Source organism: Phascolarctos cinereus, unplaced genomic scaffold (assembly GCF_003287225.1).
Source record: "Phascolarctos cinereus isolate Bilbo 61053 unplaced genomic scaffold, phaCin_HiC Scaffold_3;HRSCAF=262, whole genome shotgun sequence".
Taxonomy (NCBI): domain Eukaryota; kingdom Metazoa; phylum Chordata; class Mammalia; order Diprotodontia; family Phascolarctidae; genus Phascolarctos; species Phascolarctos cinereus.
In genome coordinates this window covers 190,652,469-190,677,377 of record NW_027555736.1, presented here as the reverse complement: position 1 = coordinate 190,677,377, position 24,909 = coordinate 190,652,469, and the positions used below count along the sequence as shown (strand labels likewise).

Here is a 24,909-nt window from a genome sequence, read left to right as displayed (position 1 = left end):
TTGCTAAGTAGTGACAAATTAGAGTTGAATGCAGATATTAAACACCCTCTGAAAGCTTAAAAGACTCCTGGGCCCTACTAAAACACCACAGATCAAATTAAGGAACAGGAGGGTTCTTCCCAATCAGATAAGGATCACTTCTATCACTTACACACATACACACACACATACACACACACTCACTAGATTCCCCAGGATATTATTGCCACCACCTCCAATCATTTTATTGTTTATTTTAATAGATTTTGCATTCACTTATCTGTATCTATATTGTTTCCTCTCCTCCCACTAGAACGTAATCCTCTTGAGAACAGAGACTCTGTTTTTCATGATCCCAAATACCTGGTACATCGTCTTTAATAAACGTTTCCTGATGTTGTTAAGTACTGGGGAATGCAAATGTCATTAAGACACAGTCCCTGGTCTCAAGGGGTTTACAATCCAGTGAACTCTGAAGCAAGGACTGAGCCTTCTTAGAAGTCTTAGGAGGGAGAGAGAGAGAGAAATAGTCCACTGGCAGTCGGAACTCAAGTTCTACAAGCGACTCTCAGTCTTGGAAATGAAACATACCTTCTTCATGTAAGCGTCTGACAAATACATGATCTTCTGTGGCGCCCCTGCGCACTTAACCGGGGTGTTTGGGAAAGTGAAGATGGCATTGCCCTCCTTGAAATCCTGCAGCGCCTTCCATGTTTTCTCCACAGTTCCAACAGAGTAATTAGACCCTATTTTAGGATAACTAAAACCTTCAGGCAAACCTTTGACCTGAAACAAATGAGACGAGGAAGGTAAAAAAACACTACGTTTTTGAGACAAGAGTGCTCTCAAGTTTGAGCATACATACCGCACCATACCTGCCTCAGATAAACTGAGGCTAGAGAAAGCCCTTAATTTAGAAATGCCCAGGTCACCCACTGCATCCTGGGCCATCACCCATCCTCTTGACTTTTGTCCTGCCACTGGACTTCAATGACTACGGAAGAGAAAGTGAGGCTGATGACTTTTGCATAGCTCTGCATCACTTAAATTCATGTGCAAATCAAGATATCACCTTCGTGACGCCATTGCTTCTCTTTGAGAATGAAGGATAAACAACAAATAATTTTAAGGTTGCATTTCTTCCTCATTTCTGATGAACCAATAAATAAAAAGACATACACTGAGGCTCGCTATGTGTGGTATCACTGTACTCAGTACTAGGGATACAAACATAAATAGAAAGTCAGAGTCTCTGCCCAAAACACATTTAATGGAGTGATGGTCAGGGAAGGATGATCTGTGCTGGGAAGTCACAGAGGTGACGAGTGGACCAGCAGGCCCCATCCAAGGATGTACCTTCTTCTCAGAGGCTATAACAGCGTAATTTGATTACAAGTCTCAAAGCAAGAGGGGGAAAACTGGATGAGAATTACATGCATGAAGGGTGGGGAGAAAATGGCCTGGGAGAAGATGAGGACAACATGGGCATGGTTTCTGGGAGTTCAGGAAGAAAGCAGTGACAGCAGGTCAGTATTATTACGTCCATTTTATGCAAGGGTAGAAAAGTAAGAGAGCTCCTAAAACCTGGCTGTGTCATGCTAAGAGTCAGTGGAAGACCAGAGTTTGAGTTTAATTCCAAATTATCTGAGCCTGAAAAATTAACATTACCTCGGAGTGAGTCAACCTCTTTATCAAAACACAGGGATCTGGCAAGAAACCATTGGGCTGCTTGTTTTGATAAAAAATAAAATCAGTTGCTTTCTTGGAAGAAGTACACAGATGCACAGACTTGATGGGAAGTCATGTGGATGCCTGCTTTTTTCCATTTAGAATAGCTCTGCGTCATCATAGTGAGTTCAAGCCCCTCCTTGACAGGCAGTGACAAATCAGAGCTGAGCACCTCTATTAGATACCCTCTAACTTAAAACGTAACAAAAATAAATTAAATTAATTTTTTTAAATTACCAAAAAGTAGAAATAAAATTTTGTTCGAATGTGATAAAGAGAGGTCCTAGTACTCATAACATTAAGGAATAGGAGGTGCAGGAGACAAGAAAAAAAAAAATCATGCATCTATTCTTTGCATCAGTAAGACCTCTATTAGAACACCAGGTAAGTGGTGCAGCCAGGTGGTGCAGTGGATAGAGCACCAGCCCTGGATTCAGGAGGACCTGAGTTCAAATCTGGCCTCAGATACATAACACTTTACTAGCTAGCTGTGTGACCCTGGTCAAGTCACTTAACCCCATTGCCTAACCAAAAAAAAAAAAAAAGAATACCAGGTAAGAATCTAGTCAGCCTACATTTTAAGAAAGATGTGTACAAATAAGAGGTTTAAAAATGAATGACAAAGATGATTTAAAGGGTATAAAAACTGTCTTTGTCCCATGAGCAAAAGTTAAAGGAATAGAAAATGTTTGTTCTGGAGAAAAGAATCACAGATTCAGAGCCAAATTCCTCTGGCTCCAAATTCAGCATTCTTTCTTTTATACCACACTGCCTCTAAGGCTAAGCGGGAGTTGATTACTTCAAGTTTAAAAAGCATTTTTAGAAAGGAAGAAAGCAAACAAGGATTTATGAAGTATCTACTATGTACCAGGCTCTATGTTAAGCAATTTACAAATATCACCTTTGATCCTTACAACCCTGGAAGATAGGTGCTATTATTCTCTCTATTTTACAGTTGAGGAAACTGAGGCAAACCCAAGGTTACTTGTTCCAGGATCATACATCTACAGAGTATCTGAGGCTGGATTTGAACTCAGGTCTTCCTACACCAGGCCCAATGCTCTAACCACTGTGCCCTATAATCTGTGCTCCAACTGCCTATGAAGAGGCTACTGAGCAATGTGTTCATGTTAGAGTGGAAAAGGGAAATGGATTTACATTAAAACAGCAGATATTTCAATTGCATATAAGGAAGACCTTTTCTTGACTGTCTGAGAAATTAAAGAGAACAGTGGCCTAAGGAAGACTAGGAAGCATACATTCTTAAAAGATATTTAAGAAAACAGACAATTTTACTTGGCTGGATTTTACATTCATCCAATTGACGCCAGGAGTCTAGACCAAATAACTGCTCTATGTCCTCTCCAGCTCTATAATTCTTTTGTTGTTGTTCTGCCTTTTTCAGTTATGTCCACATGATTCCATTTGGGGTTTTCTTGGCAAAGATACTGCAGTGCTTTGCCATTTCCTTCTCAGCTTGTTTTTCAGATGAGGAAACTGAGGCAAACAGGGTTAAGTAAACCTGCCCAGGGTTCACAGCCAGTAAGTATCTGAGGCTGGATTTGAACTCTTAAAAATGAATCTTCCTGCCTCCAGGCCCAGCACTCTATCCACTGTACCATCCTTTACTTTATCATCAGAGTTTAAGCTGGAAGGGGCATCAGTGCTCATTTAGTCCCACCTTTTCATTTTATAGATGAGGAAATTGAATCCCTGAGATTTACCTTCAGTCATACAAACAGGAATTAGCAGAGCTAGGATCTGAGAGCAAATCTGGTTTCTCTATCTATGAATCCTTCACAGCAAATGCTGGCAAATAAGATTTTCGTGGCTGTCTTTTTGCAAACACCATAGGCATTTTTATACTGACATAACCAAATGCCCCATAAGATAATGTTCCTTGCTGCCAATTCTGCCAACTCCTTTATTTAGCTCTCCCTTCTTCCATTTAAGTGAAAATTCTTTCTGTCCTCTGGTTTCATTTATAATCAGAATGTCAAGATTGACACAATCCAATTCTTCCAGTAGGATATCCACTGGTGGGTGTTTGGAGAAAGATCAAAACATCTCACATTTAGAGGACCAAAAGCTAAACCAATGGTTACAGACAGCCTAAAACCTGTGAAAGTCTTAGCATCAGTGCTCTGCTCTCTTTTTTGCCACTCTGCCACCATCACCAAAGAAACAGGAAGGAACCACACTGTACTGAGAGCTGCTTTGCATTTTTCTTTACCCATGGATTGCCACAGCCAAAGAATTCATTCCCAAAAAAAAAAAATTCATTCCCAAGGAGCCAGGCTCCTGACAATGAGCATCGATGTGCTTCTAGGTTCATCTTCATAAAGCAAACATAATCAGCTGCCAGAAGTGTAAGTGAAGTCTTTCCAACATTTGACATTTTATATAATTTCCTATTGGTATCCTGTAAGAACCTGATACTGAATCCTTTAAAAGACTTGTTTGGCATTTTGTGATATATTGGTCCTCTTGTTGGTGACAATTTGGATCCCATTAGGCAGCAGTCCATTAAGTACTCAGGGTCACAGTAATTATACTGTCAAATCTCACTGCCAAATTATGATACAAAACAGTGAGATAACAGCTTGGGAGTACCCAAGATCTCTTTCTCTTCTTTGGTTAGATGAAAAAAAATGTTAGTGAGTATGAGCTGATATTTAGTCAATCTAATGACCAGTAAGGTTGCTACTAATATGTCTAGTTGGGGGGGTGCAGCTAGGTAGTACAACGGGTAGAGCACTGACCCTCGAGTCAGGAGGATATGAGTTCAAATCCAGCCTCAGACACTTGACATTTACTAGCTATATGACCCTGGGCAAGTCATTTAACCACAACTGCCTCACATGCACAAATATATATGTGTATGTATGTGTATATATACATATATATATATATATATTATATACACACACACATACATATATATGAGAAATGATAAATATGTATATGTGTATATATGTTTATGTGCATGTATGTATGTGTGTCCAAGTCCTACATCACCAAGCACATCTAATAAACAAATTTTAATTTGCATTTATAACAACACCCTAGCCATTAAACAAACGGGGGGAAAAAGCAATTTCCATAGTCCAGCAAAACAAATTCCCACATTGACCATGCCTGAAAATATATGCCTCTCTTCGTAGCCCTTAAGTTCATCACCTCATTGGAAGGAGAGGAGCAGTGTAGTTGAGCTTCAGTCCTCTGGACTAGTTTATCATGGCACCCATCAGAGTTCTCAAGTCTTTTAAAGTTGTTTTTCTCTACAATGTTTCTGTCATTGTACAAATTGTCCTACTTTTGCTCACTTCATTCTGCCTTAGTTCACACAAATCTTCTCAGTTTTCTCTAGAAGTGTGCCAGGCACATTTCTAGTTATTCTAGAAATATATATGTGTGTGTGTGTGTGTGTGTGTGTGTATAAAAAAGTATATATATGTGTGTGTGTATGTGTGAGTATCTATGTCTATATATGTATGTGTATATGTGTGTATGTATGTGTGTATATGTATACATATTTTCTATGTATGAATGTATGTGTATACACATACATATATACCCATGTGTGCATACATATATATGCGTGTGTATCCTTTTTTTCCTATTTTTAAAAATTCTTAATAAATATGAACTAAAACACGTACCTCCTTGTACGTCGTACAACAAATAGAGCGTCAACCCATATATTCAGGGCAATAACCCCAGGCTGAATGTTTCATCAGCTATAAATATAACTGCAATTAGTCTGTCCCTACTTTGAAGAATTTGTCTCCCTCTTTATCTTATTTCCAAAGATGGCAGGTGGCTCTGTATTGATACGACACTTCTTTTTCAGGATTAGATCACTAACGCCTCTAGGCAAGGCTGGGAGCCTTGAGAGACCTAGTCTTGTGACAGAACCCACAACCAAAGAGAGTTTTTCAGAGAAAACTTTCTCCCAAAGAAATTGCACCCAATACCATTCTCCAATAGCTGTTCTTTGGGGAGTCTGGCTTTGCTGAGCATTAGAATGTGAACTCCACCCTTGGGCAGTTTGCTTGAGAAAAATGATCCCTATTCCAGAGGTATAAACACATTTAAACAAACCTCCCCTCTAATTCATAGCTACTCTGAAAATTCAGAGACTGTATCCTGGGATCCTGGGGCCAACCAAGCACTAAAGGCAAACAATGAGAATCATTTTACAGTATAGTAACAACCATACGCCTTAGATATCATCTGTGAACTCCAAGAAATAAAACCGTTGGCTTGGCCACATCCCTGAGGCTTTTCCTGAGCAATCATAGTGGGGTTGTGTGACACAATTATTGGTACAGCAGGTTCCCAACAGCTCCTTGGAAGTAACAGTGTTTCCCAGAATCACAGGATCTTGAACTTCAGGCCAGAAGGGACCTGAGAAGCCATCTAATCCAACCTACACCTAAAAAGAATCCTTTCAACAACATACTTGGCGGGGCAGCTAAGTGGCACAGTGGATACAGCACCAGCCTTGAAGTCAGGAGGACCTGAGTTCAAATCCAGCCTCAGACCAAACACTTGACACTTACTAGCTGTGTGATCCTGGGCAAGTCACTTAACCCCAATTGCCAAAAAAAAAAAACAACATATTTGGCAAGAGCTCAGCAACCTCTGCTTTAAGGACCGTAGTGACAGGGTTCAAAGCTCCTATACCTTTTGAGGGAGACCGTTCCATTCTTAGATTTCTCTAGTGGCTATTCATCTTTTTTTCATAAAAAAACTTTCACCCCTTGTTCCTCTTTCTGCCATCTGGGACCCATCTGAGCGAGCCTAATCTCTTGTTGACAATAACCATTCAAATACCATCCTTCTAAGTCTTCTCAACTGATCCTCAAATGGCACGAAAGCAAGGCCTGGCTACTCTCCTCTGGACACTACAGAGTTTATTGAATTAATGTTTTGTTTTGTTTTGTTTTGTTTTTTGTTTTGTTTTGTTTTGTCTGGAGATGTGGCTTCTTTAAGTATAGAGGAATTCTTGGTGTGGCATTCTCTCCCCCAGTGCATACCAGCAAATTAGCAGCAGCTCACCTATAACTTAAAGTGCTAGAGAGTTGCCTGGTGCACTGAGAGGCTATGAAGCATTCCCAGAGTTACCCAGCTCTCAGAGGCAGGACTTGAATCCAGATCATTCCTCCTATATCCTTCTATAACACAATGCCTTTCTTACCAACATCTGTCCCAAAATGTATCTTAGTTTGTTATTACATCAGGAAAGAATGAACTTGAATTTCATAATATTTGTGTCTGGCATAAGATCATAGATTTAGGGCTTAGAGGGAATTTAGAGGTCCAAAAAATCCAATCACCTCATTTTATAGATAAGGAAACTGAGCCCACAAGAAATGGTGGGAACAAGAGCCTGAGAACATGACCTATGGCATCAAGATTATTGTAAATGGTGAAATAGATCCAATGGGAAAATTTACAGGTGACCATGGACTATCTCTGGGCATTAAGTCTTCTTGGTTCTGTTTCTATATAATAACTGGCCTGGCCTAAGTGTGGTTAAGGGGTCTGCCACTGTCCTGCCACTGCCCAGGAAAGGCTATTTACTACCAAGCTGGCATAGGCCCCTCCTTCTCCAGTATCTCAGCATCCTTTTGGTACCTTTCTCACGATGTGGGGAGCATCTGCATTGATACAGTGAATTGCCCAAGGTCACACAGTTAGTAAGGGACAGAATTAGGAATTGAACTTAGATTTTCTGATTCCAAATCTGAGATTCTTTCTATTATAACTCAAAAGCAACCCTTCAATGTACACCTAGCCTCTTAGTTCATTTTAAAGAGAAATTTAATTAACTACTTCCATAGGGATTATGTTTCCTGAGTAATAGTTTTGTTTCCACACACACACACAAAAAAATTTTTAACCTCCAGGTCCCTTAACTAAGCAAAAACTAGATCCCACTTCTATTTAGGGAAATGTTTGCTATGGTCTACACCTTGAATCCAATATCTGAAGAAAAATTTCATCTATAATGAGATTATTCCATTCCATACAAAGAACCATTTCTTTTAAATTCGAAAGGACTGTTTTGCAAGAAGCGCTGTTATAAAAAGGATATATTTAATTTCTGGCTAAGTTTAAAAGTTAGAACATGTATGTTTTCATTGACAAAATTTCAGGATGACTCATTTCAACTGGGGGAAAAAATCTGGATATTATCAATTATAGTTAGATGGGAATTTCTGAACACCTTGCCTGGGACAGAGCACCAAAATACAAGACTGGACTTCAGCATAAATTAGTCCCACTAACAGAAAAATTGTTTAAGACATACCTTCTCAAATTCCAACTTGATTCCAAGAGCAATGATGAGATATTTATAAGCAATCTGTAACGCAAAAAAAAAAGATGGTATTTCAGACAGAGTAGAACTTTAGCACAAAATAGATCAGACAGCACCCTTGGAACTGGACTACACTTTCCCCTGTGGTAGGATGGACTCCATCATCCCAGGAGACAAATTGCTCTCTGCAGAGTGCTGAGAGAGAGAGAGAGAGAGTGAGAGAGAGAGAGAGACAGAGAAAGAGACACAGAGAGAGACAGAGAGAGAGCCTGTATATAGGTGACCTCAGAGTTGGGTCATCATAGTTGGAGAATCCCAGAGGTGAATTAAGTAACAAGTTATCTGCTCCTATTTAATAATGTTTGGGTGATGGATAACATTCCATAACATAACTATGTGCACTGTAATTATATCCCTTTTCCATTGGGGATAAAAAAATTCATCTTAACTATGTTGGTGGAAATGTGGGTTTGGGGTATGTTAATTTTATATTGACCCAGATTGATTGACAGAAACAGAACAAAAGGACACGTCAAGAAGTATAAACAAGGAGAATGTAACCAAGAAGAAATGGATAAGTAAAGAACCTACTAGAAAAGGGAGGATTTGAAAGAAGTTGAGAAAGAAGCCAGAAAGAAAGAAAACAGTTAGTTTAAAAAAGAAAAACAACTATAGACATGAGCTGGAAGAAGAAAAAGAACAAGCATATTGAATCAATCAAAACTGGAAGTTGGAGAATCAAAGAATTGACAATAACTGTGGGAAGTCTAGGTAAGAGAATAGTTAGAGAGATTCTGGTCTGGGGACACAAATAACTACACTATTTTCCAAAGTGATTGAGATGAATGCAGTTTCAACTTGAAAATGGAGGCTTGTTAAGAGCAAGCTAGGCAGAAAAGCCTTGGAGGGATCAGTTACCTTTCTGCCATTATCGATGCAGACGCAGTTGTCATCTGGATCCAGCTCTCTCACTACGGATTTGATCCATTCTACTCCTGATGGAATAACACTTGCCGTGGGACGGCTGCATGACGACAGCTTTTTGGCACCAGCACCCACCAGTGTCCACAGGGGCTGGTAAAAATGTTTCTAAGAAACAAAACATTTAAGAATTCCTCTCAGTGGGGCTGCTCTAGAGGGACGGAAAAAGGAGAACCCTGGCACTAATTACTAAACTTTGGAATGGGTCACAAGGGAAAGTTCTTGGAGGGTTGGTCCTACAGGACTCTCTAGGTATTGCTTCCTGAAAGACAGGCACGCTCCCAACCACAGAATCACAACAGAAAATCCACAAGTGGTTCCCGGAGACAGCCGTATTTCAAGAGCTCTGCGATTTTATCGATATGAATATTCTCTCCTCCGTGGATCTCAGACTCTCCATCACCTTGCAGATGACTCGATGAGCTATTGTGGCCTCCAAAATATCCATCCCCTGGAGATTAACTTTCTGGTAAAAGAGACTTCTCAAATTTGGCTAGGATTTTCCTTAGTAGACATCCTATCATCATGTCCACATTTAAGACAATCTGGTAGGATGGAAAGGGCTCTGGCCCTGGAAGTAGAAGACCTAAATTCAAGTACTAGTTCTGTTGTTTGCTAGCTGTGTGACCTTAGGTAGGTCATTTCACCAGTCTGTGCCTCAATTTATTCATCAGCAAAACTATGAAGTCATTCTTGATGATCTCTAAGGTCCTTCTAAATAATATGATTTAACTGCTCTAAATCCTATGATTCATTCATTGATAGGTCACCCATCAATGGGGTAGATAGGGCTACCTACCTAGCCCAACCCAATCATTTTACAGATGACTCAGCTGAAGCCCAGAAAGGGCAAGGGACAAGATCACACACATTGTAGGGAGCAGAGCTTTCTATCAAACATAGATCTTCTCCCTCTGAACTCTCCCCAGCCTATACTGCCTGCCTCTCCTCTAAGATCCCTTTCAGCTCTAACTTCCTATGGGTTTATAAACTTTTCTAGCTTGGTGGCCCCTACCAGAGTTTACCTTCTGCTAGTACAGCCTAGAAGAATCCATTCACTCCATGCCATTATAGAGAATTAGAACTGGGCTCCATCTATCAGGTCCCCTGATGACAAAACTCATTTCAGGGACAATGAATGACAACTGGCTGAAATCTCATTGAGTACTATAGGTATAGGGATGGAGATTTCATTAGTACAGGAAACTCTAGAATGAGGAGACTTCCCTACCAATGCAGGTCAGCACCTTCTCAACAATTTACAGTTTTAAAGAATTGCATGGAGCCCTGAGAGCTTAAGAGACTTGCCCTGTTTCACAAGGCAATCTGTGTCATATGTGAAACTTGAACCCAGGTTTTCTTGGCCTCAATCAAGGTCAGCTCTTTATCTAGTGTTCCATGCTGCCTCTACTTTATATGATCCCTCTCCCCACCTCCTCTTCCCCTCTTCCCTCACCTTTCTCAACCTTTCTCTCTCTCTCTCTCTCTCTCTCTCTCTCTCTCTCTCTCTCCCTCCTCCTCCTCCTCCTCCTCCATCTATCTATCTATCAATTCATCACTTATTCATTATAATTTTAAACTATATTAGTAATACATATCAAGATAATACATTTACATAGTACCTTTTTGGGGATTCCAGACTTGCGATTTTATTGTTGTAGGAAACTGATGAAGAAACTGCCCCCATCAATGTGCATCCAAACCTACTAGTTTTAGAGAGCTGGCTGGCCCACTGAGAGCTTAAGTAATTTTTCCAGATGAACCACAAAGGTTGAATTTAGACCCAGGCTTTCTCTCCTTCCACATTCTACCATGCTACCTCTAAGTGCTTTGAGGTTTACAAACTATGCATTGTATATAAGGCAGGCATATATATTTTAATATATGGATATTACTAGACTTCATTGCCTATCAGCCTAAAATCCCTGAATGGATAAGTTGGAAAGGCAACTACTCTAGGGGCAGCTACTCTGAATACAAACTGATCTGGAAAACTGTCAGGTATCCAGATAAAGGATGAAACAACCCAGTTTAATGTGCACTTTGGGAATTGCAATCCATTCATAGGATTTAGAATTGGAAGAGACATAAAAGGCGTCTAGTCCAACCTTTACATTTTACAGATGAGGAAACTGAGGCTTAGAGAGTTAAAGTCACTCGTTTCAAAAAGGTTCCAAGAATTCAGGTCTTCGTGGCTTCAAGACAAGGTCTTTCTATATACTACCCATCACACCACCAGGGGATATTCAGACTACCTTTTATACAGCGTTGTTATAAGAAAAGTACTCTAAGAAAGGAGGAAAAGATCCTAAGAGATATAGTCCAAATCAGGATTCTGGCTGGTCTCAGAACCAGCCAAGGACCATAATTAATGCCATGGGGTAGCTATGAATCTCGTGGAGTCTCTTTAATGCTAATAAACATCCCAGGACATCCTCATAGACCCCAAAACTATTCCAAAGGTTTAGTTGCTTAGCTCCTGACAATAAAAAATTGTTGAAAAGTTCCCCACTCTTCCTAATATCAAGAAATTTGTGAGCCAGTAGTCCCTAAGGTACATTTTGTAATTATTTCCTAATATCATTGTGGCTAGAAGTAGACAGAAGCAGTGGCTGTGAAATTGCTGAATCTGCTGCCTGCATTTATGGGAAGCAATAGGTTTCTCGTTTCAAGCTCAGCTTTGCACGAACAATAGTTCAGGCACCGGCAATAGGCATATGGGCATGAGCAAAGAGAACCAAGAAATGGGAGGCTGGCCAAGAGCCAAGCATCAGAAGGGAGTGGCTTCCGGCTATTCTGAGCCCCAAAGACTGTGATTCAAACATCAAATACCTACTCTATGCAGAACATTGTTCCAAGAAAAATATGAACTTTGATAAAAACCACAGTCCTGGCTCATATAGTTTACAGTTTTAAAAGTTCCTTAAAGATTCCCTGATGCTTCATAGCCAACTATCAAAGCTAGTCTCTGGAGTCTCCTTGCTCTCTCCAGTTTATGGTGGCCCTGCGTCACCCAAATTTCTGGTCTCGTTATGGAGTGAAGGTCAAAAAGGAGACCTACAATACTTCAGACATAGACGTTCTATTGTCATTCACTTTGAAAGGAAAAAAAATGAAAACATACTTACAGGAAAATATGAGAAAACTTCTCACTTGTTCTTATCAGGTCACAAGTATTTACCAACCAGTGAATCCTAACTAGCACAATTTGATTTCAGGAAAATATCCTGACAAGGAATATTTATTTCCTAGCCACCTCACCTGCTCTCTCCAGTCAACGACAGAGATAAGAGCCGGAAATTTTGTTCTTGTCTTCAATTCACCCCTCTTATCATCTCCCCTAATCTTCCAAATAGTTTGCTTCACATAGTTCCTACTATTATTCAGAAATAAAACATTTTGCACCCAGAACACCTAAAAAAGTTTGATTGGGAACATTTCACTAAAATTCTTAGAAATTCTTAACATGCATCAATATTTCTATTTGATCTTACCTTCTAATATTTATCAAATTTCTTTATTTCATTCCTTTTCTCTTTGTGGCAACAAAATGTAGTGGACTAAGCTCTGAAAATAGAGCCAAGCAGACCTGAATTCAAAACCTGCCTCAGATGCCTGCTTAGCTATATGACCCTGGGGAAGTCAATTACGTCTCTCAACATCATTTTCCTCACCTATTTCACAGGGTTGATGAGAGGATGAAATGAGATAATCCATGTAAGTGCTTTGTAAGCCTTAAAATGCTGTATAAATGTTATTGGTTAGTAATGAGATTATGTGCATAAAGTACTCGTAAATCTTACGGCACCATGGAAACGCTATTATTGTTGTTGTTGCTATTGCTGCTGTTGTTATTATTATTATTACTCCATCTTCTTTACTAAAACTATACCCAACTCTCTCAAACCCATTTGAGGCAATCTGGTCATATGCTTTTCCCCAGATCGAGGAAAGAGTTGCTTTTTAAAAAAAAAAAGCCAAAATTATCCCTATATTCAATACCTAGCCACCAAAAAATCATATCAATCTAGGTCCACATTATCGTGATTTATTTCTGATTGACATGCTCATAGGCACACAGGATTCTTAACCCTATTTTGGTATATCTCTTTAAAAGTTTCTGAATTCTCAGGTTCATTCTGTTCTAATACGTGCACATATACATATGTATATAGATATATAAATACATATATATATATATGTGTGTGTGCATGCATGTATATAATGGAAGTTCTCTTTTTATTTAGTGTTTTAAGTTCAGAATTTTTTAATTAAAAAAAAAAAGTCTGAGTAATCTTATGCTGGTGTAAATGGGATGGACCCAGAGCCTAATCTAGCAATTTTTGTGCCTAGGGCAGGTGGTATAAAATTGAAACAAGGAAAACAACAAGAGATGCTGCCCTCAAATCACATGGGGGTTGGGAGAGCACGGAGGAGGAGAGCCCGGGATTCTACAAAAGTCACTTCTGGGGAAGTCACTGCCACAGGAAGTTGGAGATCTGAGGCAAGGCAGAATTCACCTGGGGTACAGCAGCTAGAAAAGAGAGTATGCCATCCGCAGTTCCTATTTTCACTCATTATTTCTGCTAAATAAATTTAGGGGCTAAATTCAGTCCTTTCTACATTGCTGAAGAACTTTTAAATACTGTCAGAGGTCACAAAAATTCCAGCACCCCAGGTGGAGCCCTGTTTGCTAGACCTGTAGCAGGAGATGGGAAAGGAAGGAAGGAAATAAGCATTTCTTAAGCACCAGCTATGTGCCAGATATTGTTCTAAATGCTTGAAAAATATTCTCTTCTTTGATCCTTACAACAATCTGGGAGGTAGGCTCTCGGAAACAAGGTGGAGAAGCGAAGGAGCTGTCCAGCTGCTGGTTGGCTCTCCCTTGGACCGTGGCATATCCCAGAATCAGAACAAATGAGACCGAGGTGGCTATGTCACAAGCTTCTCCGTGACCTTTGTTTTTATGTAAGAATAATAATAATACCTGCCACTGACATAGCACTTTAAAGATTGCAAAGCTCTTTATAAATTATCTCACTTAATTCTCGCCACAACCCTATGAGTAGGTGCTATTAGTATCCCCATTTTATTGTTGTTCAGTCATTTCAGTTGTGTCCGACTCTTCATGACCCCATCTGGGGTTTTCTTGGCAAAGATGCAGGAGTGGTTTGCCATTTCCTTCTCCAGTTCATTTTACAGATGACAAAACTGAGGCAAACAGGGTTAAGTGATTTGCCCAGGATTGTACAGCTATTAAGTATCTGAGGCCAGATTAGAAATCATGAAGATGAGTCTTCCTGACTTCAAGCCTAGTACTCTACCTAAGGCTGAGAGAGGTTAAGAGGTTTTCCCAAGGTCACACATATAGTAAGCACCTGAGTCAGCATTCTAAGTCCAGTATTTTTATTGATTACGCTACTTAACTGCTGGATATCAAGACGAATTTTCTTAAGTTACATGGGAGTATGAGTCAGTAGTGTCTCTCTCCCTTGAATCAAGAAAACCACTGCTACATTCATCTAACCCAAGGGAGAGAACCTGCAGCCTCGAGGCCGCATGTGGCTTCAAAGTCGCAGGGTCTCCACTCCAGTCTAAACTTTTCTGTATGATTCCCCGTAGGATCATGGATCTAGAACTGTAAAGGAGCATCAGGCTCATCCTCCTCATTATAAAGATTATTAGGCAGCCTTCTGTTCTCTGCTCTTTCCCATACTTCTTAAGGATGTCTTTGCAGAACTACCAGAGGCAGCTAGGTAGGGCAGTGGATAGAGTACTGGGCCTGGAGTCAGAGACACTCAGGTTCAGGCATAAATAGGTTGGGGGGCAGCTAGGTGGCGCCATAGTGCACAGAGTGCTAGGCCTGGAGTCAGGAAGACTCATCTTCCTGAGTTCAAATCCAGCCTCAGACACTTACTAGCTGTGTGACGCTGGACAAGTCACTTGATCCTGTTTGCCTCAGTTCCCTCATCTGTAAAATGAGTTGGAGAAGGAAAGGTCAGGAAAACCCCAAAAGGGGTCACAAAGAGTCAGATATAACTGAAAAATGACTAAACAACAACATGGATGTTTTGAATACAGATCTCATTACATTTTCTTTCCCTCCCAAAATCACCATCTTTCCAATTTCCCTGTTTCTGTTGAGGGTACCACTGTCCTTCCAGTTACTCAGACTCACAATGTCAGTGTAAACTTTGACTCCTTGGGGGTAGCTAGGCGGTACAGTGGATAGAGCACCCGCCCAGGAGTCAGGAGGACCTGAGTTAAAGTCCAGCCTCAGATACTTGACACTTACTAGTTGTGTGACCCTGGGCAAGTCACTTAACCTCTTTTTCCCTCAGTTGCACCATTGCCTAGCCAAAAAAAAAATTTTTTTTTTGACTCCTCACTCACACACATAAGCAGCTAGTTATTGCAATGGATCAAACACGAGGCCTGGAATTAGGAAGACCTGAGTTCAAATCTGGCCTCAGACACTTACTAGCTATATGACCTTGGGCAAATCACTTAACCTCTTTTTGCCTCAGTTTCCCCATCTGTAAAATGTGAATGATAATAATACGCCTATCTCCCAAATTTTTTTGAAGATCAAGTGAAATAATATTTGTAAAGTGTTTAGCACCATGACAGGCACATATTTAAGTGCTTTGTAAATATTAGCTATTATTATCCACCTAGCTTCCAGATCTTACCACTTCAGTCCCCACATATTTCACAACTGCTTCCTTCTTACTACAACCACAGCCTGCTCTAGCTGTAGCCCTCATCATCTCTTCCCTGTGCTGTCACGATATCTTTTCTATGCATCCCCCTGTCTCAAGTCTCTCCCGACTCCAATCTATCCCTCTCATTCTAGCCAAAATGATTTTCCTAAAGCTCATGTCTGACCATGAAGTCAAGAAACTCCAGTGGTCCGCTACTGATCAGTACTATTTCATCTTTCTCACATTTTTTTAAATGTTTATTTCACATACATTTTATAAAATGCACAATTATTAATATACACACGTGTCTATGATTTATAAATAAAATCTAGCATTTATGTAGCACTTTAAGGTTTGCAAAGGGTTTTACATATGTAATCTCTTTTGATAATTAAGTAGATAAATACATATTGGGAATACGTGCTCAAAAATGTTTTTACCAATGGGGTTCAAGAACAAAAAGGTTTAGAAACCATTGCTCTACGTTACCACACTCCACACACACACACACACACACACACACACACACACACACACCCCTAGGATTCTAATTCCAACTTACCTCACTAGGTTCAACGATGGCTATATTTTCAGCCCCTACTTTCCTCTTTATTCGGGAGCTCATGGTGATCCCACCACTTCCCCCACCCAGGACCAGGAATTCATAGTAGTCCTTGGCAGCAGAGGGGGTTCCTGTGTGCAGTTGAAACTTGCTAGCCTGCTGAGTTCCCCGCTGGAGGAAAGAAGAAAGAAGCCTAGTTGTGGGGCAGGATACCACCATGACCAGGGAAGTCATCCTTGGTCCTGGTCAATCTGTGAGGTGAAGAAAGAGGGGAAAGACGTCATTATAAATAATAAGTAATTCCCATATATAATATTTTCCTTAAATAATACACAAAAGTGACAGATGCTAAGCTGGGAACTTAATAGTCATAATCACAATAGATAAGTTTACAAATTGCTTTACAAATATTATCTGATTTGGTCCTACCCTCTGAGGTAGCTGCTATTATTATCCCCACAAAAAATATTTTACAGATGAGGAAATGAAGTAGACAGAAGTTAAGTGACTTGCCCAGGTTCACATAGTAAGTGTCCAAGGACAGATTTGAACTCAGGTCTTCCTAACTCAAGGCCCAACTCTCTACCCACTATACCACCTAGCTACCTTTAAGACTTTGCCACGAAGCAACGAGACCAGTAAGTGTTTGATAAATGCTGTATCTCTGTACCCCTACTAAAACTTCCTACTGTTCTTTAGACAAATTCTCTCCTTCCTCTGCTTCCAGGTCCCCTTCCTGTCACTTCTAAACCACCGCCACCCTCACCTCCATTGGACTGCTGCTGCTAAGCTTATCTGCGGCTATACTCAGCTGTTATCCATCCTTCCCTTTTAATCCCATCGGTGAAAGCCCTTACAGAAACCATAGAGAGTTTCTTCTCTCAGACTACCTTGGACCCAGTGAGAGTTGAATAAATGTAAACCAGAAGTAACAATGGGTCAAAAGTTGACCTCCCAGGAATCAAACTTTCACAATCCGACTTTACAGTAAGTAGTCAGTGACTCAGCCCCAGCCCTTCCCTGCCTTAAAAAAGCCTTTATTCCAACTTGTAGCCAATTCAACTTGTGTGAGGAAGTGTGAGCTAATCAAATCACCGGATGCAGACTGACAAGTGGCCATCCACACCTTGAGCAATTTCAGTTAAAATGCCAATAAAACTGATCTAGACCTGGGATTGTAAAAATGTATTTTATGTACAAAGTCAACAATCTAAAGAAAAGTATTTTACTGTAACTAGCTCAGGAGACAATTTCTACATTAAGAGCACCTCCCAAAGTGTACTGTATTGTCGAATTGTTTCAGTCTTGCCCAACCCCATCGGGGGTTTTCTTGGTGAAGATACCAGAGTGGTTTGCTACTTCCTTCTCCAGCTCATTTTACAGATGAGGAAACTGAGGCAAACAGGGTGAAGTGACTTGCCCAGGTTCACACAGCTAGTAAATGTCTAAGACCAGAAGATGAGTCTTCTTGACTTCAGGCCCAGCATTTTATCCACTGTGCCACTTAGCTGCCCCATTTTACACCACATTCATTTCCAAATATATGCCTCTCTTACAAGTGAGTTTTCCTTTTCAGCAAAGATTAAAAAAGAAAAGAAAAAAGTTCAGCAAAATCAACTAACACATTGACTCTGACTGACAGCATATACACTATTTCATATTCCACCTCTACAAATACAAGAATAGGCCCTGACTCATTCAACTTCCATACCCAAACACTTGCCAAGGCTTGTCAATTTTGCCTCCAAAATTCTTGGACCCATCCCCTTCTCTCTACTGATACATTCACCACCTAATACAGGCCCTTTCCCTTGGCGTATTGCAAAAATCTCCCAACTCGTCTCTCTTGTTACAGTCTCCCCTCTTCTACTCCATCCTCCACACAGCTACCAAGCCAAAATTCCTAAAATACAGCTTTAACCAGGCCACTGCTAGATCAATACTACTAGAGTTGGGGCAGCTAGGTGGCACAATGGATGGAGTGCCAGGCCTGGAATCAGGAAGACTCATATTCCTGAGTTCAAATCTGGCTTCGGACACTTACTAGCTGTGTGACCCTGGGCAAGTCACTTAACCCTGTTTGCCTCCAAAAACAGCCTTTCCTGATTTCCCCTAATCCTTAATATCTTCTTCTTGAAGTGAGTTTGCATTTATTTATCTGCTAAATTATATCCTCCCATTAGAATATTAGCTCCTTGAAGGTAACTAAATAGAGAGTTGTTTGATAGAGTAATGTGATATATTTAGGGTCTCAGGTCCTGAGTTCAAATCCAAGATCTGCTGCTTGTTATTTTTCTGTGTCCTGGGACTAGGGGGAAGAGAAGAGAATAAGCATTTATAAAGAATCTACTATGTGACAGGCAACTCTACTAAGGGATTTACAAATATTGTCACACATGATCTTCACAACAACCCTGAGAGGTAAATGTTATTATTATCATCTCCATTTTACAGATGAGGAAACTGAGGCAAGCAGAAGTTAAGTGATTTGCCCAGCATCACACAGCTGGTGGGTGTCTAAGACTAGATTTGAACTCAGGTCTTCCTGACTCCAGGCCCAACAATCTATCCACGTACCAGCTAACTACATCTAAAACAAATCACTTGACTTCCCTGGGCCTGAGTTTCCTCTCTAAGGGGCTGGGGGAGGAGGGGGGAGGAAGAGACAACAGTGGACTAGGTGACTTCTAAGGTCCCTTCCTACCCTAATCATACCATTGGTCTTTATATCCCCAGCAACTAGCACAGTACCTCAAAACAATAGTAGGAGCTTAATAAATGTTTGTCGAATTAACTTAAATCTTCCAAGGGGTAGGATGACTGCAACAATCTCTACTTTGTGGGTTAAGGCAAACCATTTTTCTCCAATCCTGGACCCTGATTTTAACCCTGAGGAATGGAAACTGTGAATAAAAATTAACTAAGTATAGAAGAAAAGTCCCCAGATAACCAAATCTGTGTAGACTTAAGGCCCTCCCTGGGCCTCAGTTTCCTCATCTGTAAAATGGGAGGATTGGACTAAATGCTCTCTACGATAGCTTCTGGCTCTGACCTTCTGTGATTTTCTGTTTGAGGGAGCAGCTGCAGCAGATAACCATAGACTTCTCTGATTTAGCTAAGAAGCCCTGGTCCCTGCCTCATTTCAGCACTTAGCAGTATGGGTTAATAGGTGGGTAGAGACATGAAACTTCTCAAGACCAAGTTATCCTGAGATATTGCCAACCGGCTTTTAAAAAATAAACAAGTTTTTAAAGAAACAAATGATTTATGGGAGAATTGTTCCAAGTTTCAAATAACTTCTGACAGCTACTGCAAATCAAGATTATGAACTCCTCCTAGCAACTAGAACATCCAAGCCATACAAGCAGGGACCATAATTCAAAGTCATTAGTAGCTCAATTATGCAAAACTCTCCCCACAAATTACTAGAAGCAACAAGGCAGACTAACAGCACTTAATAATAATAATGAAAAAAATTTAATACCTAACATTAGAATCAAGATGCATTCCTGACATTGGCCAAGACTGATAGCCAGAGGCACAAAGATACTCATGAACCCCAACCTCACAAAATATCAATTTCTGTCTTGGGGTCAGTACAGACACGATAAGAAATGTACCAATAAATTCCCTAAGAAAATAATGTCCAATGATTATAAGAGTACAAATGGAAAGAACAATTAAAAATGAACACAGTAAATATAATTACAACCCCACCCAAGAGAATGGTTACAAAAAAAGCACCTCAATCCCTAATTTGAAAAGATGGGGCATTATGGGTATGAAAATGTGCATATCCTGTCAGATACAATCAATGTGTTAGCTGGCTTTTTTTTTTAGCTACAGGAACTTTTTTTCCTCTCTTTTAATCTTTTCTACAAAGGAATGCTCACCCTGGTACAGGAGAGTTATTTAGAAATGAATGTGGTTGTACAAAAATGTTGATAGCAGCTCTTTTTGTGGTGGCAAAAAATTGTGAATTGAGGGGATGGCCATCAGTTGGGGAATGGCTGAACAAGTTGTGGTATATAATTGTGATGGAATACCATTATTCCATAAGAAATGATGAGCAGGATTTTTCAGGAAAAGCTGGGAAGATTTATATGAACTTATACAAAGTGAAGTGAGCAGAACCAAGAAAGTATTGTACACAGTAACAGCAATATTGTAAAGTAATTGACTGTCAAAGATTTGGCTACTCTGATCAAGACAATTTTGAAGAACCTATGATATAAAATACTATTCACATCCAGATAGAGAACTGATGACCTCTGAAGTGCAGATTGAAGCATACTTTTTTTTAACTTTCTTTATTTTTCTTGTTTTTGTGGGTATGTTTTCTTTTGCAACATGCATAATATGAAAACACATTTCGCGTGACTTCACATGTATAATCAATATTATATTGCTTGCCTCCTCAAGAGGTGGGGGAGGGACAAGAAAGAGGGGAAAAATTTGGAACTCAAAATTTTTAAAAATGAATGTTAAACATGTATAACTTATATCTGATTGCTCACCACTAAGAGTGTGGGGAGGTGAGAGAGGAAGGGAGGGGTAGAATTTGGAACTCAAAACTTTAAAAAATGTTTAAAAATTGTTTTAACATGCAATTGGGGGAATAAAATATTTAAATGAATGTCAAAAATTTACATGTAATTAGGAAATATTTAATGAAATAAAAATGTTCAAAAAAGAAATTAACATGGTATAAAAACAAAAGGTATCAATAATAATGAATGACTGAATAGCGCTGAGAAGTGCCCTGAACCCCTAATTTTGCCAGCTCTCTCATCTACCTATGAATGTGTATGGCAGACCTATCTATTAGGGTGTAAACAAACTGATTCCTAGTGCTTCTTCTTCACATTTCTCATTTATTCCTGAGTTCTTTTGAGGTGAAAAACACAAAGTAGTTTTCAGTGCTGATATTTCTGTCATCATTGTTTGTAGAGACACATAGCAGTTGGCACGGTAGATAGAAGGCCAGTGTTGGACGAATGAAGGACTGGGTTCAAGTCCTGCCTTTGACCCATGTTAACAGAAATCTCCTGGAGCCAGCACATAGGAGCCCATTGTTAAGATTTTCAGTGTGAGCATTTATACCTCACAAATCAGTAAATGCTACAAATCAGAGCTTGACTTATTATTTTGTTCATTGTCTAGACTTAAGAAAGCAATAGAGAAAATGTTAATAATGCAGATTAAACTTTTTTTGGAGGCAGAGTTAAGTGACTTGCCCAAGGTCACACAGCTAGAAAGCATCCGAGGCTGGATTTGAACTCAGGTCCTCCTGACTTCAGGGCCAGTTCCCGAGCCACGGTGCCACCTAGCTGCCCCCAGGTTATGTCTTGTCTATACTTTTCACCTAAAGCCAGTTGTCAAACATTTACCAGCACACCCATTTCTCCTTCTGTCTCTATCTTTGTCTCTCTCTACAATCCCCTGCCTCTCTGTCTCTGTCTCTGTCTCTGTGTCTCTCTCTCTCTCTCTCTCTCTCTCTCTCTCTCTCTCTCTCTCTCTCTTTCTTTTTCTCTCTCACACTATATACACACATACATATTTATGTATGTATACATCATATGTATAGCCTCTGTGTAGTCTATACATGTGGCCATAAAAAAAGTCACTTAATTTCTCAATGCCATAGGCAATAAGATAAGATGAAAAGTTAGGACCCAGGTATTGATCAGCATCAGCAGAGGACCTTCCTACCCTGGAAGTTTCCTATGTGAATGAAATCACACATCTAGATTTTTTTTTAAAAGGCTTAAATTCACAAAATACGGGAGTTAAAAGGGATATCAGAGGTCACCTCTTCCAACTCTTAACTGAACAAGAATTGCCTGTAAGCATATCCAGCAAGTGGGCATCCAACCTTCACTTCTCTCTGGCGAGTGAGAATCTACTGCCCTCCCCAAAAATCCATCCCACTTTTGCACCCTCATAATACTTACTCTGAGCCTACAGTCATTGTTATTTCTATGAAATGTAATTTTTTAATGTATATCAATCATTTAATAAAAGCTATATGCTCTATTTTATATTAAGTGCAAAATAGTTTTGATTTTAAATAAGATAAAAATTCTTTAATTTCTATATCCTCAAATGCAGAAAAGCAGTTATTTTCCTCAAAATCAAGCACTCAAATAATTTTTTTTCATCTGCAGTCCAAATAGGAAAATAGTAAATGACTTGTTGCTTTTCTAAAAGATAGGATTAGAATACATAAGAAACTCCTACTTACATCAATTCCTGTTAGTTTCAGGCACTTAACATGACTTTTCTAATGCTTCACTGTTCCAGAAGACCCAGCTTTTGTGCCAAGGAGTTATTTCAATCTCTTCCTTTAAAATGCTTCCTAATACCCCCATCACATGACATCATACGTACTCAGACTGAGTTGGCAAAGACACCTCACTGGCCTTCATCCAAGGGAATGAACAGAGAGACAGAGTCCTTCTCTGGCTACATTTAAACAGGCCACCAAACAAGCCAGTGCTAGAATCAGCCAGAGCTACTTTCAATTGCTGCTCGTTGTTTAGTTGTTTTTCAGTCACCTCCGACTTTTTGTGACCCCATGTGGGATTTTCTTAGCAAGAAACAGGATAGGATTATAAATTTAGGGCTGCAAAGAATCTTAGTGACCATCTAATTCAGCCCCCTCATTTTACACATAAGGAAACCTTCCAGGGGGTTCAGGGAAACCTGCAGCCTCAAAGTCACATGTGGCCCTCTGGGTTAGAACCAGAAAACAAAATGTTTTGGGGGGCCAAGGAGACCTTTCTAGAGCCCTTGAAATTGTATTATGTCTGCTCTTTTGGTCCTGCTTTTTTTTTAAAAAAACCAAAACTTTGTAGTTTATCTTCAGACTACAAGACTACGGAAAAGAAAAGTTCTTGTTAAGGATATAAAAACCTAGTAACTGTGATCTTGGACAAGTCACTTAACCTTCTGGGCCTCAGTTTCCTCATTTGTCAAATGAAGTATGGATTCAGTCAAAGGGCTGCACTTGAGGACCTAGAGGGCCACATGTGGCCTCAAGGTTGTAGGTTTCCCACCCCTGCCTTAGACCAGAGAAACAAGGTAACATGCTCAAGATTATAAATGTATTAAATTACAGTCAGGATTTGAAGCTAAGTCTTCCGATTCTCAATGCAGAGGGTTTTTTGTTTTGTTTTTTTGGTGAGGCAATCAGGGTTAAGTAACTTGCCCAGGATCACTCAGCCAGCAAGTATCATGTGTCTGAGGTCAGATTTGAACTCCGGTCGTCCTGACTCCAGGGCTGGTACTCTATCCACTGTGCCACCTAGCTGCCCCTCAGAGTTCTTTCTACAACACAATTGTACAATTCTACAATACAAACCTTTCACAGATTCATGGATTGTTTTTATCTTGAGAGCACAAATACAGATATGCTCTTCAGTTTCATTCACTAATTGAGGCACCTAGGTGACAGTGGATAAAATACTATACTATACTATACTATACATGAAAACACAAGGTCTAATCCTGCCCCATATACTTACTAGCTGTGTGACCCTGGACAAGTCACCTAACCTGTCTCTACCCGGGTTCTGTCATTTGGTTTTTTGTTGGGTTTTTTTGCTTTTAGGCAATTGGGGTTAAGTGACTTGCCCAGGGTCACACAGCTAGTAAGTGTCAAGTGTTTGGTCTGAGGCCAAATTTGAACTCAGGTCCTCCTGACTTCAGGGCTGGTGCTCTATCCACTGTGCCACCTAGCTGCCCCTTTGTCATTTGTAAAATGATGATAATTATGGCACCTACCTCACTGGGTTGTTGTGAAGGTCAAATATGTAAAGCACTTCACAAACCTTAAAGCACAATATAAATGACAGCTATTAGTATTTTGACATGTGCATTCAAAACAAATAAGAAAACATAAACAAAGGAAAAATCAAAAGCTTCTCACATATCAGCAGTTAATTACTTTGATCCCACTTTATAGTTTTAGGCTCATAAGATCACAGATTTAGAGCTAAAAGGGACCTCAAAAACCATCTACTCCAACCCTCTCATTTGACAAATGAGGAAACTGAGGCCCAGAAGGTTAAGTGACTTGTCCAAGATCACAGTTACTAGGTTTTTATATCCTTGACAAGAACTTTTCTTTTCCATAGTCTTGTAGTCTGAAGATAAACTACAAAGTTTTGGTTTTAAAAAGAAAGCAGGACCAAAAGAGCAGACATAATACAATTTCAAGGGCTCTAGAAAGGTCCCCTTGGCCCCAAAAAACATTTCTCTTCATACAATGGGAAGTGTGTGAGATTAAGAGTCAGGGATTTGGGTTCAGATCCCAGCCTTGCAACTTACTACTTGTGTGACTTGGGGCAAATCATTTAAGTTCCCTATGCCTCAGTTTCTTCCTAAGTAAAATAAGAGAAGCTGGACTAGATGACCTCTAAGATATCTTCTAGCTATAAATCTATGATCCATGATTGCGTAATTGATACCTGAAATTCCACAGGTAGAGCGTCACTAATTCAGTTTAAGGTTTTGCTGCAATATCTCATGCAGCATGTATCTTTGGGAGGGAATTACAAGAGGCACAGTGGATAGAACACTGGGCTTGGAACTAGGAAGTCATCTCACTCAGTTCAAATCTGGCT

At 39.9% G+C, this 24,909-nt stretch overlaps 1 protein-coding gene across 9 annotated transcripts in view; it reads right to left on the bottom strand.

Moving 5' to 3' along the window:
- Positions 1–24,909, bottom strand: part of SQOR (sulfide quinone oxidoreductase) — a 71,648-nt gene that overhangs the window by 8,104 nt on the left and 38,635 nt on the right. For 4 of the 9 annotated variants that reach the window (XM_021009286.2, XM_021009285.2, XM_021009283.2 and 1 more), the window contains exons 2-5: positions 16,283–16,533; positions 8,954–9,124; positions 8,027–8,080; positions 571–765 (exon numbers count right to left, since the gene is read on the bottom strand). In XM_021009286.2, coding sequence (XP_020864945.1) covers positions 571–765; positions 8,027–8,080; positions 8,954–9,124; positions 16,283–16,516 — 654 coding nt within the window. In that variant the 5' untranslated portion in view covers positions 16,517–16,533. The other 5 variants (XM_078151392.1, XM_078151391.1, XM_021009282.2 and 2 more) reach the window with 4 other exon arrangements.